At 43.5% G+C, this 17,960-nt stretch overlaps 1 protein-coding gene across 1 annotated transcript in view; it reads left to right on the top strand.

Moving 5' to 3' along the window:
- bmp6 (bone morphogenetic protein 6) overlaps nt 1-17,960 on the top strand; it is a 122,781-nt gene that overhangs the window by 46,802 nt on the left and 58,019 nt on the right. Inside the window, exons 2-3 of the mRNA XM_048528780.2 lie at nt 1,306-1,498; nt 16,089-16,237. Of these exons, the coding sequence (XP_048384737.1) occupies nt 1,306-1,498; nt 16,089-16,237 (342 nt within the window). The remainder of the gene's footprint in view (nt 1-1,305; nt 1,499-16,088; nt 16,238-17,960) is intronic.

Below are 17,960 nucleotides of genomic sequence, written 5' to 3'. Positions count from 1 at the left end.
TGGAGAGAGTGTCCTCAGTGTAAGGGTGGAGAGCATGTCCTCAGTGTAAGGATGGGATTTTTGCCTTCTAAGATGCTGTTTGTCCATCACTGAATATTACTCCCTTGTGAGAGCATCCATTTGTCATTTGCTCAAATCACGCAATGTTTTTGGCCTTTCCCTGAGAGAAAGGACAAATATAATGTTTCTTTGATTCTTTACAAGTAAGCTCACGGTTTACTTCGTGTGTGGATCTGACTGAAATGGAGGGTAGGTATGTCATGTTTGGAGTGAACGAGCCCCAGAGGTGTTGAGATTGGAAATGCAAATTACAAGAGAGCCCACCAAATTTAAATCTGGAAAATATTCTTCTTGAAACTGGATTTCCACATTTCTGTAATTTTTTATCGATTAAGGTATTTACTATCTTATGGGAGAACCAGAAATATTCTGTCCTTTTCTCACATTGTTGTGGGGCTGGGGGGGGGGGGGCGGCGGCGAGGAAGCGTATTTGTTACTGTCAGGTTCCTCCTCTTAAAGTGAGAAGTAAATGAAAACCCATTAGTTAGGTCGTCAAGATTAGTTTTGAGGAGGCAGTCTCAAATCATCTTTACAGCCATACTTTTAGCCGTCCATTTAATTTAACGCCATTGTTTCCATTCCCTTCTAAAATGTCCTGAGATATTATTTAGGTTGAAGGTGTGATATAAATGCAAGTTATTGGAATTTCTGTTGCAAGTTTAGCACTTTTTTCTTTAAAGCCAGCCTAATAACGTGAAACTAGAGGCATATCAAGAAAAACTAGTATTTTGTATAGATTTATGCACTGTGCACAGACCCAGTCTTCTGTGGGTCTTTCTCTGCTTTTTGTTCGCGAATGCACATTTTGACTTTCGAGCCACCAAGGCAACAACAATCTGACGGAACAGTTTTGTAACAAAGACCCGATGATGATTCTGGTAAAGTAACAAAAGGGCAAGGACGGGGAGAAGTTAATTCTGAGCGTGAGAAGTTTCTTCCTTGTTGCTGTGCTCAGTGACGTAATGAAGGCTGTGTATCTGCCATCCACTAACTGATGCAGCTGCTGCTATGCGAATGCTAAATGAGTTTTCTGTGCCAGTGCAGCAAAGTTATCAGGGTTTATCCCAACCACACTCGAAGTCAACCGTCATGAATTTAGTTGAATAAACAAAAATGCCTGTTTGGTATTGATTGGCCTTTCTTGGGAGCTTTTTGTGTGCAATAACACTACTGTGAAATGCTTACATTTTGAATTTGCAACTTCTCAAGGTTGACTTTTTTCTCCCCCCTTCCTTCTTTCTGCAGTTGACCACGAAAAGGGCTTTGCACTCTACCAACCACATCATCAAGAGTACAAATTTAACCTGTCCCAAATTCCAGAGGGAGAGGCTGTCACTGCAGCAGAGTTTCGGATTTACAAGGAATGGGTGAGAAGGCATTTCGAAAATGAAACATTTCAGATCAGCATCTACCAGGTGCTTCATGGGAATGTCAATAGGTGAGAGCAGACTTGGACAATAACATTCCCTCGATCTGCCCCTTCTCTCCACCCCTCCCCCATCTCCTCTTTCCCACGCCCTCCCCCTCGAGCATGTTCTAATATCTGCAACTTACCCAAATGTGTGTGGGCTTGGTCCAACTAGGACCATAGTTTTCTATGAGATAGCAAGAACTGCAGATGCTGGAGTTAGATGACAGTGTGGAGCTGGAGGATCTCAGCAGGCCTGGCAGCATCAGGAGACTACAGTCCAATGGGAAGGAGTCTTCGACTTGAGATGAGACCGGGGTGGGGCGATTTTAAACTGGTAAAATCTTTGTTTAGGCCATTGGGCTGTAGGCCCCTGAGGTGGACTATGAGTCTCTCTCCCTCCCTCCCTCTCCCTCTCTCCCTCCCTCCCTCCCTGTCCCTCTCTCCCTCTTCATCCCTGTCTCCGTGACCTGACACAACCTGTCCATCTTCTCTCCCAAGATAATAAAATGTGAGGCTGGATGAACACAGCAGGCCAAGCAGCATCTCAGGAGCACAAAAGCTGACGTTTCGGGCCTAGACCCTTCATCCAATGCTTTTGTGCTCCTGAGATGCTGCTTGGCCTGCTGTGTTCATCCAGCCTCACATTTTATTATCTTGGAATCTCCAGCATCTGCAGTTCCCATTATCTCATCTTCTCTCCCATCTATCTGCCCTACCCATCCCACTGACCACTCCCCACCTGCATTCACCTACCACCATCTCATCTACCTTCTCCAGTTCCATCCCTCTTCTCTATTTATTTGAGCTCCCTTCCCTCTCCTCCATTTCCGAAGAAGGGTCCTGACCCGAAACATTAACTTTCCTGCTCCTCTGCTGCTGCTTGGCCTGCTGTGTTTCTCTAGCTCCACACTGTGTTATCCCACAGTTTTCTGTCATTGCTTTTAATGTCCCCAGGAGAATGGTGACAGAGCTGCTTATTGAGTTTGAGCTTAGCTCGATTATAAAGGCATGAAGTTAAGTGATGCAGGGCTTAGGTCCTCCAATGTGCTATGTTGCTCTGCTATCAGAAAGTCTACTTGGAAAGTAATTACTGTCCGAAAGTAAAACCTGTTTGAACAATTCCACTTACTTTTGAAACCATATGTCATGTTTGTTCAAGTATTTGTTTTGCGTTACATTATCAATTGTCTTGTACAATAGATTCCAGGTGAGTGTATACTATTCCAATAATCAGTTAAGTTTTGCATTGTTTGTCAGATATTGTTCTATCCCAAGCAATGATGGGTGTTTACAGAGTCTAAACTCTTAATGTGGTTTTGCCAGGGGGCCTAGAATTGGGTGCATGCAGTTCGAAAGTGAGCAGGATCTTCCAGGAATATGCTTCAGTGTACTCAAACAAGTAATAATTCCACTTGACAGCCGGGCCTGTATATTCTAGCCGAACAAAGCAGTTCTTAATTGCTCATAGAACATAGAACGTAGAACATAGAATAGTACAGCACAGAACAGGCCCTTCAGCCCACAATGTTGTGCCGACCATTGATCCTCATGTATGCACCCTCAAATTTCTGTGACCATATGCATGTCCAGCAGTCTTTTAAATGACCCCAATGACCTTGCTTCCACAACTGCTGCTGGCAACGCATTCCATGCTCTCACAACTCTCTGTGTAAAGAACCCGCCTCTGACATCCCCTCTATACTTTCCTCCAACCAGCTTAAAACTATGTCCCCTCGTGCTAGCCATTTCTGCCCTGGGAAACAGTCTCTGGCTATCAACTCTATCTATGCCTCTCATTATCTTGTATACCTCAATTAGGTCCCCTCTCCTCCTCCTTTTCTCCAATGAAAAAAGTCCGAGCTCAGTCAACCTCTCTTCATAAGATAATAAAATGTGAGGCTGGATGAACACAGCAGGCCAAGCAGCATCTCAGGAGCACAAAACCTGACGTTTCGGGCCTAGACCCTTCATCAGAGAGGGGGATGGGGAGAGGGAACTGGAATAAATAGGGAGAGAGGGGGAGGCGGACCGAAAATGGAGAGAAAAGAAGATAGGTGGTGAGGAGAGTATAGGTAGGGAGGTAGGGAGGGGATAGGTCAGTCCAGGGAAGACGGACAGGTCAAGGAGGTGGGATGAGGTTAGTAGGTAGATGGGGGTGCAGCTTGGGGTGGGAGGAAGGGATGGGTGAGAGGAAGAACCGGTTAGGGAGGCAGAGCCAGGTTGGACTGGTTTTGGGATGCAGTGGGTGGAGGGGAAGAGCTGGGCTGGTTGTGTGGTGCAGTGGGGGGAGGGGATGAACTGGGCTGGTTTAGGGATGCAGTAGGGGAAGGGGAGATTTTGAAACTGGTGAAGTCCACATTGATACCATTAGGCTGCAGGGTTCCCAGGCGGAATATGAGTTGCTGTTCCTGCAACCTTCGGGTGGCATCATTGTGGCACTGCAGGAGGCCCATGACGGACATGTCATCTAAAGAATGGGAGGGGAAGTGGAAATGATTTGCGACTGGGAGGTGCAGTTGTTTGTTGCGAACTGAGCGGAGGTGTTCTGCAAAGCGGTCTCCAAGCCTCCGCTTGGTTTCCCCAATGTAGACGAAGCCACACCGGGTACAGTGGATGCAGTATACCACATTGGCAGATGTGCAGGTGAACCTCTGCTTAATGTGGAATGTCATCTTGGGGCCTGGGATAGGGGTGAGGGAGGAGGTGTGGGGGCAAGTGTAGCATTTCCTGCGGTTGCAGGGGAAGGTGCCGGGTGTGGTGGGGTTGGAGGGCAGTGTGGAGCGAACAAGGGAGTCACGGAGAGAGTGGTCTCTCCGGAAAGCAGACAGGGGTGGGGATGGAAAAATGTCTTGGGTGGTGGGGTCGGATTGTAAATGGCGGAAGTGTCGGAGGATGATGCGTTGTATCCGGAGGTTGGTAGGGTGGTGTGTGAGAACGAGGGGGATCCTCTTAGGGCGGTTGTGGCGGGAGCGGGGTGTGAGGGATGTGTTGCTGGAAATACGGGAGACGCGGTCAAGGGCGTTCTCGATCACTTGGGGGGGGGAAGTTGCGGTCCTTGAAGAACTTGGACATCTGGGATGTGCGGGAGTGGAATGTCTTATCGTGGGAGCAGATGCGGCGGAGGTGGAGGAATTGGGAATAGGGGATGGAATTTTTGCAGGAGGGTGGGTGGGAGGAGGTGTATTCTAGGTAGCTGTGGGAGTTGGTGGGCTTGAAATGGACATCAGTTACTAGCTGGTTGCCTGAGATGGAGACTGAGAGGTCCAGGAAGTTGAGGGATGTGCTGGAGATTGCCCAAGTGAACTGAAGGTTGGGGTGGAAGGTGTTGGTGAAGTGGATGAACTGTTCGAGCTCCTCTGGGGAGCAAGAGGCAGCGCCAATACAGTCATCAGTGTACCGGAGGAAAAGGTGGGGTTTGGGGCCTGTGTAGGTGCGGAAGAGGGACTGTTCCACGTAACCTACAAAGAGGCAGGCATAGCTGGGGCCCATGCGGGTGCCCATGGCCACCCCCTTAGCCTGTAGGAAGTGGGAGGAGTCAAAAGAGAAGTTGTTGAGGGTGAGGACGAGTTCAGCTAGGCGGATGAGGGTGTCGGTGGAGGGGGACTGGTCGGGCCTGCGGGACAGGAAGAAGCGGAGGGCCTTGAGGCCATCTGCATGCGGAATGCAGGTGTATAGGGACTGGATGTCCATGGTGAAGATGAGGTATTGGGGGCCAGGGAATTGGAAGTCCTGGAGGAGATGTCCGGATACAACGCATCATCCTCCGACACTTCCGCCATTTACAATCCGACCCCACCACCCAAGACATTTTTCCATCCCCACCTCTGTCTGCTTTCCGGAGAGACCACTCTCTCCGTGACTCCCTTGTTCGCTCCACACTGCCCTCCAACCCCACCACACCCGGCACCTTCCCCTGCAACCGCAGGAAATGCTACACTTGCCCCCACACCTCCTCCCTCACCCCTATCCCAGGCCCCAAGATGACATTCCACATTAAGCAGAGGTTCACCTGCACATCTGCCAATGTGGTATACTGCATCCACTGTACCCGGTGTGGCTTTGTCTACATTGGGGAAACCAAGCGGAGGCTTGGGAACCGCTTTGCAGAACACCTCCGCTCAGTTCGCAACAAACAACTGCACCTCCCAGTCGCAAACCATTTCCACTCCCCCTCCCATTCTCTTGATGACATGTCCGTCATGGGCCTCCTGCAGTGCCACAATGATGCCACCCGAAGGTAGCAGGAACAGCAACTCATATTCCGCCTGGGAACCCTGCAGCCTAATGGTATCAATGTGGACTTCACCAGTTTCAAAATCTCCCCTTCCCCCACCGCATCCCTAAACCAGCCCAGTTCGTCCCCTCCCCCCACTGCTCCACACAACCAGCCCAGCTCTTTCCCCCCCCCCCCCCCCCACCCACTGCATCCCAAAACCAGTCCAACCTGGCTCTGCCTCCCTAACCGGTTCTTCCTCTCACCCATCCCTTCCTCCCACCCCAAGCCGCACCCTCATCTACCTACTAACCTCATCCCACCTCCTTGACCTGTCCGTCTTCCCTGGACTGACCTATCCCCTCCCTACCTCCCCACCTATACTCTCCTCACCACCTATCTTCTTTTCTCTCCATTTTCGGTCCGCCTCCCCCTCTCTCCCTATTTATTCCAGTTCCCTCTCCCCATCCCCCTCTCTGATGAAGGGTCTAGGCCCGAAACGTCAGCTTTTGTGCTCCTGAGATGCTGCTTAGCCTGCTGTGTTCATCCAGCCTCACATTTTATTATCTTGGAATTCTCCAGCATCTGCAGTTCCCATTATCTCTTTTATAGAGCTGCAACAGGATCTCACAACTCTTAAACTCATTCCCCCTGTTAATGAAAGCCAAAACACCATATGCTTTCTTAACAACCCTGTCCACTTGGGTGGCCGTTTTAAGGGATCTCTGTATCTGCACACCAAGATCCGTCTGTTCCTCCACATTGCCAAGAATCCTATCCTTAATCCTGTACTCAGCTTTCAAATTCGACCTTCCAAAATGCATCACCTTGCATTTATCCAGGTTGAACTCCATCTGCCACCTCTCAGCCCATCTCTGCATCCTGTCAATGTCCCGCTGCAGCCTACAACAGCCCTCTATACTGTCAACGACACCTCCAACCTTTGTGTCGTCTGCAAACTTGCTGACCCATCCTTCAATCCCCTCATCCAAGTCATTAATAAAAATTACAAACAGTAGAGGCCCAAGGAAAGAGCCCTGTGGAACACCACTCACCACTGACTTCTAGGCAGAATATTTTCCTTCTACTACCACTCGCATCATGAAATTAAGGTTTTGTAATTTTACTAATAGCTCATTTTAAAGGCTGACTTCATCCTTTGGGCGAGCAGTTTTTAAATTTCAAGTAAGTTAATCCAAAAGGATAACTTTTGAGAAACAGGGTTATACTTTGTGAGCATGCAAGGTCTGGCTTAATGTAATTTAGTTTTTTTTTGACATTGCAGAACTTTGGAAATGTTGTGCCAGAAAAGGTTTTGTTTTTGCAAAATTGTAGTTTTGCTTCATTCTGATGAAAAAGTGCAGTTTAGAATGGCTTGTGGATATATTGGATCTTACAATATTATATAAAAAGACACTGTGTTTTTCAGACAGGTGAGTGCACAAAAAGTCATTGTTGCCAGTGTTGGCGAAGAGTTGCAAAGCACAGGCAATTTTGCAAAACTTTCATCAGGCTATCCCAAAACAAATCATGGATAGGAAAACAAATGTCTGCAAGTGTGTGATGTCGGAAAAGGGAAGACGGAAACCTTTATTACTGTGTAAGGTGAATAGCAAGGATCTTTTCCCTAGTGTAGGGGAGTATAAAACTTGGGGGCATTTCTTTAAGGTGAGAGAAGAAAGATTGAAAAGGACATGACTGGCAAGTTTTGTTACACACTGGTTCGTGTATGGAACAAATTTCCAGAGGGAAGTGGTGGATGCAGCTCCGGTAACAACATTCCAAAAGCCATTTGGAAATGCACATGAATAGGGAAGGTTTGGAGAGATAAGGGCCAAATGCAGTCAAGTGGGAGAGGTTTAGTTGGGAGACATGATCATTGTGGACTAGTTGGACCAAAAGGTCCTATTTCCATGCTGTATGACTGAGAGTAACCTGTGCATCTGCCTCACATGCTGGAAGAATTGTCACGTGTTTCTCTTTGCTTCTCCTTGCAGTAACTAAAAGTCTTAATCCTAAATAAGGCTTCACACAAACTTAAAAACAATTCATAGACATGATTGCAGTTTTTAACAATGAATAATTTATGATTGTTTGTTTGTTGTTTTTAAATGAGGCTCTGGCTTACCCAATAGCTTGGACTGCGTGCATGAATAGTTTCCTTTTCAGTAAGTTCTTTGTTAAAACGTTACAGCAATTTAAAAAAAACTCTTACATTGTATGGTTGTCCAGACAATTTTTCTGACCTTGCAGTTCTGTCAAGGGAAAGTCTCAGTGAAAGCTGAAATTCCAAAGAAGATACGTGAGGGGATGGAGTTGAGTGGTGACTGGGGGGAGGCGAGTGAAGGATAAGTTTGAGCTGGTGCATTTCTGAGAGATTCTCCTGCAATTCTTGAGAAAGAAGCTATGGAAATGGTCCCTCTGCCATTTGATTCAACAATGTGCATAGAAATGGAAACAAAAGTAACTTAGAAGATAATAGTAACACATTTTTGCAAGATTATATTTCTCTTTTGAGACGAGTTTACTGCTGTGACAAAGCTTGGTGGACCTGATTGTGCTATACAAGACCTTAAAATGAGCAATTGCTCCTTAAGTGTAATCAATAAAATTTAAATCTGATTCAAGCATAAATCTCTATCAGTTAAGTTCAGTTCTGTGTGCTAAAATATGCTGTGATTTGTTATAATTCAATGTGTAATGCACCACACTCCAGTTACGCTTTTGTAAAATAATATGTTTTATTGTGTTTTTATCTAGATTAGACTTCTGAATGGTTGAAAAAGTACAGCAGTACAATCACTTTCAGCTTGTTTTGTTTTTTATCTTCAGGTTACTCAAAGGCAAATCTAACCTTGACCTTTTTCAGTAAACTGTAATTGTGAGGTAATCAGTATTTGATTGTTCGGAAATCACAGCAATCAGAGTGTTCCTTTTTAAAGGGGTAGTCTAAATAAGTAAAATGATTGCATGCATAGCTACAGATTGGGTGGCTTCGGAGGTTTTCCAGCTGACCACTGTAAGAGTTTGAAGCATGGTTTTGCTGTACAGTTCTCTGCATGGCAGCTTAGTCACTCAGATTGCTGCTGGGTATTCTATTAACACGTGTATCCAATAGGCATGGATATAATGCATACATGCTGAAGATATTTTCAAAGGTTATGAATAATCTAATTTCGTGCTTAGTTGGAGAGAAACAAATAGACATCCTGTAGGTTGCCAAACACACACAATGGGTGGCATTGTCTGAGCATTAAATCATGTGTTCTTTTTGTCTTCCACCAGTAAAACTCAGTCTCCCTCCAGTGAAATGCAGGAGCACTGGTGTCTCGATGAGAAAATCATGAAGGGGAGGCGATTTCCAAAAAAAAATACCTTGTTAGATCCTCTTAAGAGTTATGTTGGATCGCTATGTTCAGATGGTTTAGTTTCATTTCTACTCCCCCTCCCAAATCTGGTGGCTGGAATGTTAGGATAATCAAAATGTATTCTGGAAAGAATCCTGAAAAATCATTGTATTTTAAACTCAATGTATATCAAGTACGTGCTGGAGGTGCTTTTAAAAATCAAATCCACAAGCGACAAACTGAAATGAGAGAGCTGCAAAGTAGCCAAATCAAAGGGCGAGGTGTTGCATCACATGCATCTGACCAGCCTGTTATACGCCTAGTTAATTATAGGTTTAAAAGGCACTCTGTAGGTCTTGAGAAAAATGGTCAATCAGATCAGTCTTTCATGTCACCATGCGAATACGTTTGTACCCTGTGGTTTCGTTAGTACTCCTGGGCATGGACATGTCAAGTTTATTGTCTCTGCACAGTAAACATGCTAATAATCTCAATTGATTTAGGGTGAAAAGAGGCCATTCAGCTGGTTATATCCATGTTAGCTGTTGTGCTAGAACGTTCCAAGTCTAACTTTACTACCCGGTTCTCCTTCTCTTAGCTTTTGATTTTTAGTCTGCTTTGAGTATTTACCAAATTTCTTCTTTGAAATTGCAATGTCTGTGTCAAAGTTTAATACTCATATAAGCCACTGAATAAAGAAACTTATTTTAACTGTCTTTCTCTCTTGTGTTAATTATTTTGATGGTTCCTTTATCATTGACTCCCCAAAGTGCTTCTGATTCTGATTAGTATCTTCTGATTCAGGGTGTCAAAACTGTTGGTAATTTTAAAATGCCTGTTAACTTCAGCATCAGAAGTTTTAGCCTTGGTGGGTTGACTTGTTGAATATACTTAATAAATTTTAACATGGGCTTGTTGGCCAATTGACCCAACTCTGAGCCATTAAGACTGTGGCTGTTTGGGCTGTGTGTGCAAGTTTGTAATTTTGGCTGTTGTATCGGTCAGGGCAGTTCAGAAAGATCCCAGTTTTGGTGCTTCCTCTGTGCCAAGTCAGCTGATCTACCCCAAGGCAACAGCAGGCTCATTGAAACTCAATTCAATGTTGTTTCGTGGTGAATTTGCCCCAGCATCTTCCAGGATCCCTGAATTTCTCCAATTATGGCCCTCTGTCCATCATTACTGTTGTTACTCCACCTTTGGCTCTGCTTCAAGTGTTTAAATCTTAATGTTTGGAATTTGATCGCCTAAACCTGTCCATTGTGTAAGGGCTTCAGGATCCTGGAGTGACCTTGTCATGTCCCATGCAGACCACCCTGTTTCGACCAAGGCAGTGGAAGTGACAAAGGCTCTGCAAAGCTATCCTTACTATCATTTAGTGACCAATGTAACAACCAGGCATTGTCTTACACTCAACAGTCATATCATATCAGCTGCTTGTTAATGAACTTCTCTCCACTGTAAAGTTAGAGTGGGAATGTTAAAGATGACTGCACAATGTTCAGCACCATTTGTGAATCTTCAGGTACAAAAGCAATCTATGTCCAAATGCAGCAACACCTGCACAATATACAACGTTGGGATGACTAGTAGCAAATAGCATTCACACCACATAATTGGCAGGCAATGACTACCACAGATATGAAAGAACCTAACCATCTCCCCGTGACATCCAATTGCAGCATCATTGATGAATTGCCCATAAGCAATATCCTGGTGTGGGGGGAATTACCATGAATTGGAAATTGAATTGGACAAGCCAATTGAAATTTCTGGCTTCAGCAGCAGGTCAGAAACTACAAATTCTTTGAGTAATCGTACTATGCATGCATGCACTGATACACATCCTGCCCGTGGTGGAGCAGACTTGATAGGCCGAATGGCCGCCTATCACCATAGTCTGCAGGGCAATTGGGGATGGGCAATAAATAATGGCCCAGACAGTCAACAGTTTTCATTATTAAGAATGACGTGGCTAGAACTTGATAAATCTTTGGTTAGACCTGAGCTGGAATCATAGAGGTCCAAAGCACAGAACAATGCCACCTAACTGTTCCAACTCCATTTTCCAGCACTTGGTCCACAGCCTTGTATGCCTTGGTATCATAAGTGGACAATTCTAGGCACCACACTTGGGGAGACATTGGCCTGTCGTCCTTGCACTAGAGACAAGGCAGCCTAATTTGAGAATATAAAGATGTTGCCAAAGTAGATAGAGAAAGCCATTGCCTCTGGAGAGTAGGTCAGCACCAAGAAGCTGTCAATTTAAAATTCATTGATGCAAGATCTTTGAGAGATGAGGCAAAATGTTTTCATTGCATTGTCAGTCCTCTACTTTGGAAGCTAATTCTGTAAATAGGGTTGGGGTGCTTAGCGTGAAGGACTGAGGGAGTAAGTCAAAACAGGATTTGGGACTGAACACATTTGCTGTTTCAAAGTGCAGCACCGAAATCAAAGGCTGAAAGGTGGCCTCCAGTGCTGTTAAGTTATGGCTGATTGCCCTGAGGCAACCATCTAATGTGACATCCCTACCTTTCATCGTAACTTCTTCAATAAGCAACCACTGGTTCTGATCCAGTTTTATCTACTCCTGAGTCTTAGCTGAATTCTGTTTCACAACTTCTACTTGTGCACAATTTTGTGACTGCTTTTTGGAGATCAAAGGATACCACACCTAGTTGTATAGCTCTCCACTTCTTGTGTCAAGGCACTAAACAGTGCAGAAAAGAGTAGTGAATGGTTTTAGAGGTTGGGGATAGAGCAGACAGTATGCAGTTATTCTCTCTGGAGAAATTAAGAATCAAGTGGAAGATTTGAAATATGCTCAGAATGATGAGTAATTAAGAACAACCTGTTGGTGGAAGGATTGAGGACCAAGAGGTTGCTGATTTTAAGTGTGTGAAAGAATTAATGTGAAGAAAACATTTGAAGCTGTGAGTGGTTAGGATCTGCCATGCACTGCCTGAGTGTGGCAGAAGTATATCGATCTATGCCTTCGACAAGAAAATTAGATAGATATCTGAACAAAAATGATTATTTGCAGGACTACAGGGAACAGGCAGAAGTGCGGGTCTATGTTGGTCACACATGCAACATGTTTGAATGTACGCGATGGACCAAATAGAGTGTCTCTGTGCAGTGCCCATTTGGTTTTCTGAAAGTCAGTATAGCAGAGAATTTCTCCTTTGTCGTCAGTTTGTTACCTTGCAAATAAACTTCCCCAATACAGCTATAAGCAGAAACTATTAATCAGATGTCATTGGTTGCTTACGGCTTTCATTTCTGAAAGGGGTGCCCTAGACTAAATGTGAACATAATAGTCGTGTACTCCATTGATTCAAACCATTTCAGTTTTCACTGGCTGTTGCACAAACTGGAGGCTGTATTGGAGTGAGATGAAGACAGTATCGTCATTGGTTTTATCTTAGTCATGCAATATGATTGCATCACTGCAATATTTTCTGGTGATCCAACTCCTGCACATTTAGGAGTAACTGTAGATTGTGCACTTCCCTACCTGGAACACCTCAGGTGAAATGACCTGATTGTATCATGACCATGTAATTATTTTATGTATTTTGTGATGTAAGTTACTTTGTCTTTTTAACATGATCATGAGACTTTACAGAGCAATTTTGTTTATCCGCTGGAGGTCAAGAATGCTTGACAGGTTGCTGGGTATCTGAGCATTAGGATCACAGAGGGAGACTGAAATATTTTGGTCTCTCCCTGTGCCTGTGTCTCTAATCTTCAAGCAAGCCAGGTCTGAACGTATTCAAAACAAGTCTTATCCATTCTTATAAATACAAAGATTGAAAGTATTTTTAACGAATAACTCAACTAGTTTCACTAACTTAGAGCAGGGGTTTTGCAATAAGCCAACCTTTATCTTGTTTAGGACTGATGCTTTGCTGCCACATATTTTGAAGTTGGACTGCAACAAGTTAAAAATGATATAAATTTGCATGTTAAAGGACCACTCTGTGATATGGTCATTGACAGTAGGCTGAACTTGGGAAGTTAGTACACAGACATTGCATAGCTTAATGCTGACTCTGCTTCACTGGCGAATATTTCACATCTACAGTTAAATTCTAACAACATAAAATTGGTTGTTGTGTAATTTAAAAGCTGAGAATATTAACAGGGCCTAAAAGGCCAGCAAGTACTAAATGATATTTGTCTCTCATCTGACCTACTAATGTCAGACATCACAGTGAATCATGAACCTTCTGGAGAAAATCCAAGAGATATCATTGCTCTCAATTTTCAAAGATACACATGAGGGTCCTATCTGTGGAATTGTTAACAGGAAACCAAATTTGACTGGGTTAATTTTTTTCCACGGCATAAGCGAAGAGAATGGGGATGGCCTGCTCCTTTCTCCAATTCCTTCAACACCCAGCCCAATGAGAGACCGTCTGTCTGGCTGTCAACTGACACATCATCTTTGGTGCCACTTTGACTGTTTACGGTTGGGTGGTCAGTTGTTTGGTAAATGACCACACCTTGCAACTCATTTATAAAAAAAAAGAGGCCTCTGTAGCTATGGTGCAGGTGAGGACACTGCATGTTTCGTAACTGGCTGCTGAGTTCTACCAGGGTTTTCCAGACTATCCAGTGCCAGTCCTGTGGCTACTGAATGACTAAAGCCAGTATGATGCCAAACTAAGACCACTGCCCCTTCTGTCATTTTCATTTTATTTGTCTGTTTTCTGGTTTGTATCTTTCCAATCTTATCATGTCAACAACAACTTTTTTAAACAGTGCCTGTAACATACTAAAATGTTTCACAGAACCATGTGAGACATTAGGTCACATGACCATGCACTTATTCAAGTAAGCCTTAAATAAAGAAAGTGAGGTACAGAGACAGAAAGGTGTCAGGAATGCCTTCTAGAGCTTGAGCCTAGAATCTGCAATTTAGTCATCTCTTAGAGAAGAGAAAGAAACTTAAACCAACCTGGAGGAAAAAGAATAGCATTTTCCTTTCCAAAAACCAAAAGACAATCCAGCAAGATCTCAACAAGTAAGTAATTGCTGTCAATGATTATTGCTGCCCTTCAGCTATTTCCTGTACCTTGATGTTCCTGGGCTTTCAGGAACTCACCCAGTTGTCATTTGTTTGCATTCCAGTGCGTACCTGCTTATCACAGATTTCAGTTAGCTGTTGTAGAAGTTGGTGATTCTCTGAGAAAGTCTTGCAATCTAATCTAAATTTGTTTCTGCATTTCCAAGTGATACCTCCACCTTCAGTATATCATTCTCTGCCCGACTTAAATGCCCTCTTCACTTCAGTAACGTTTCAAAGTTCATCTATCAACATTCCTTAATCAACTCCGTCCCTTCTGTGAAATCGTGGCACGAATTAACAATACCTTCCCTGGTGTCCGCCCACATTGTCTGCCCCCCTGATTTTACAATGGAATCTCATTTCCAAGGATTGAATCTAGTAGATCGATTCTCTGGGATTCATCCTGATGTGCTGAAAATAAAACAAAAAACTTGCATTTATATTGTTCCTTTCACAACAATATTATTTTAGAGTTAACAGATTCCATCAGACTTGAGTAATAATCAATATTGATATTATCTTGTGCATCCTTTCCAATTTGTGCACATACTACCTCACCTTGAATCCCTGACCTGAACACATGGAGTTGCCACAATTTGTGCTAACTGCTTGATCCAGCCACACCTAGGTTTAATTACTTCCTGCAGTCAGTAAGCTCCCCTAAGAACAACTATTTCCTTTTGAATGATTAAATCTCCACCTCTCTTCTGTCTTTGAAAGCAGATTTTAAAAAAGCTGCAGTAATGTCTACTGGGTGTGGGGCCCTTTTGGTGGAATTCCCAAAGACAGCATGACTTTTTTTTTCATTGCGCATTTGGAAAATAATCTACTGATTTCACTCTGTACCTCCAGCAAGTGGCCTCCGAATCCAGCTCGGATCCTGACGCTTTTTTTAAAAAAGAAAAGTGTCACTGGCAAGACCAGCATTTGTTGATTACCACCCTAATTGCTCTGTACTGAGAGCGGGTGATAGTCAGTTGCCTTTTCTAACCACTGTGGTGGAGGTCACTTTGAGTTTGTAACCATGTAGCATCCTGTGTCATTTCAGAGAGTAATCAAGAGTTGATCATGTGTCTGGTATTAGGTACAGGTCAACGTGGGTAAGAAGCCACGTCAATCCCTGAAACATGGGATTTTTTTTCTACAAATCCAGTAGCTCCACGGTTGGCATTTAAGATTCTAGCCTCCTTATTAAATGAATTTAAATTCGCTAGCAGAATTGATAAGATTCAAACTCCTGTTGCTACATCATTATTTCAGGTCTCTGGATCACTAGTTTAGTACCAGAATAGGTATGCTCCTATTCCAGGGATGGTGTGCAGTGCAAGGTATAAGGCTTGTATCTTTTGATCGTGACCCCCAAATGTTTGCCCACCTAAAAATTTGTGGTTGGCCAAGTCCTTTTTCACAAATGCAGGAAAATCTGGACAGGGATGCAGGAATAAATTTGAACTGCTGGTGGACCCTACAGTGGCAGTTCAATTGGTATGGGGTTGATGGAAGGGCGGTGAGTGGCATGGGCAGGGGCAGTGGTCATTGCAACAGTGAAGGATTAACCACCATCAGTACCCTGGATGGGAAGGTCAGTGAGGGAGTAACTGGGGTCACTGATGGGAAAGAGGTACCAACTAGTTCCTTCATGACATCCCTTCCACCCTACTATAAACTGTGTCAGCTCGTGCTTGAACACCCAGCAAGCCCTTGGGAGAAATTTGTGAACTTGCCTGGGTTGGAGTGCCTGCCATTTATTTTGTACTAGGTACGTAAATCTGTTACCTAGGATAAACTAGGAAAAAATGATTTGGCTCACATGCATAACTCAATTGACATTATGCCATAGCTTACATGTGGTTAATTATGGCTTGAGACCATCAATGAACTTTTTTTTTGGTAATGCATGTTTTCATTTTACTTGACTGTAATTAAGTGTAACAGCTGTTTCAGGATTTTTTTTGAAATTCAAAAATTTACTCTGTCTCTTTGCAGCGATACGGATCTGCTCCTGTTGGAAAGTCGGACGGTTTGGGCCTCGGAAGAAGGCTGGCAGGTTTTTGACATCACCACGACGAGCAATCTGTGGGTGATGAGCCCACTGCACAACCTTGGGCTCCAGCTTCACGTGCAGACCATTGATGGTGGGTAGACATGAGCAGTTCTGGTACTTTGGAAGTTACAGTCGACTTCCACGTGTTGCCTGATTTCTTGTTTCAAATTTAAACGTGACAATGAAATGTTCAATCATTGCATAAAATAACAAATTTTCTTGTTAGTAGAGAACTTGAAGATTACTGAAAAGCGAGGGATGTTGCTGACAGTTTGCAACTTAATGTCAAATTTAAGATCACGATAATTTATATCATGGAAGAAAATGGTACTGATTGTAAAATCTGTTTTGATCAACTGGAGTGTTGCCATGGAGAAAGCAGCAAGGCATTGTAGACTTTGCTGTAATTCAAAAAGACCCGATATAGTTCCCTGTTGCTTTCTCCATGGAAACGTCTCAGTCAATCAAAGTCAACTGTGAACCAATAAACAGTTCCTACTGGAGTATATGTTGTTGGGATTGCTTGAAATGTGACATTCTTGCATTTGTCCTGACGAGTATGATGAAAAGTTTTGACATTTCGTCTCTCTTTTCAGCAATATTCAAAAAATATTTATTGAAGTTGTTAGTTATTGTGTGAATGAAGTATCTTGCCCAGCTTTTCTTTACTACGTCAATTGCTAAGTCTTCATGTGAATGCAAAGCTGGGAAACGTATTCCTTTTGAATTAATTTGCATCAAATCTTACCCATTTTGAGCCTCATCAAGCAATTTTCTACAGTGTTTTAATTTCCATTTATAAAGTACTTTGTTTTCTGTTTGATTTCTTTTTGGATGGTTGTGGGGTCATATTTGAAGACACTCACCTTAGCCTGTCAAAGTTGTTTAGCAAACAGTAAAATGTGCTCACATCTGTGCATAGGCAAGGAATTGGAAGGATGCATGTACCTTTTGAAAGAAGAACTGAATTGACTTCCATTACGGCTTTCACTTTCTTTCTCCCACCCCCATCTGTATGCATAGTGCTGCAGAAGAAATATTTTCTCTTGATGGTATAGTGTTTCTAGCAAGTCAAATTCTACTTTTAGTTTACTTTATAACTTTACACATTGCAAGTTTAATCAAGATGATTGCAAAAAACAAAAAATGAAGGATTGAAGTAATCTTCTGCCTGGTCCTGGACCAATTTTAAACATTTTCTAATGAACCTACTCAGGGATGTTATTACACCTGGAGCAGATGGCACTTGAACCTGGGCCTCCTGGTTTAGTAGTGAGAACTCTGCCGCTGTGCCGCAAGTGTTGTCAGATCAAGTTTATGGTCCTGGTCCAGAGTGGGAAAGGAATCTGCTTTTATCTTTCGTAATGGCCAATGATAAGTTGGGGGCGGAGGTGAGGGAATACACTTTCAGATTCTGATCAACTTGCAGTGGTTCAGGTAAAATGCTTCTGTTTGATGAACTATATTAATTAGACCAATTGTAGTGAACCAGAACCCATGCTCTCAACAATCCAGGTCAGGATTAAATAATTTAGAAATAATGATCTGACTATAGGCTATTGATTGTTCATTTCTCTACTCCTTGCAGTTTTGTCCCTCACCATTCAGCTACCTATAGTAGCCTTTCAATTTCAGTGCGTCATGGTTCTGCCACTGGTCATGGCTTGACATTCAATGGTGTTACCATCACTGAATCCCCCACTGTCAACATCCTGGGGGTTATCATTGACCAGAAATTCAACTGGACTCATCACATAATTGCAGTTGTTCGATGAGTGGGTCAGAGGCTAGGAAGAATGGGTTGAGTAACTCAC

The sequence above is a fragment of the Stegostoma tigrinum genome, chromosome 5, assembly GCF_030684315.1.
Source record: "Stegostoma tigrinum isolate sSteTig4 chromosome 5, sSteTig4.hap1, whole genome shotgun sequence".
Classification (NCBI taxonomy): domain Eukaryota; kingdom Metazoa; phylum Chordata; class Chondrichthyes; order Orectolobiformes; family Stegostomatidae; genus Stegostoma; species Stegostoma tigrinum.
The sequence above is the reverse complement of the archived record's forward strand: the minus strand, read 5'-3'. Positions and strand labels throughout refer to the sequence as shown.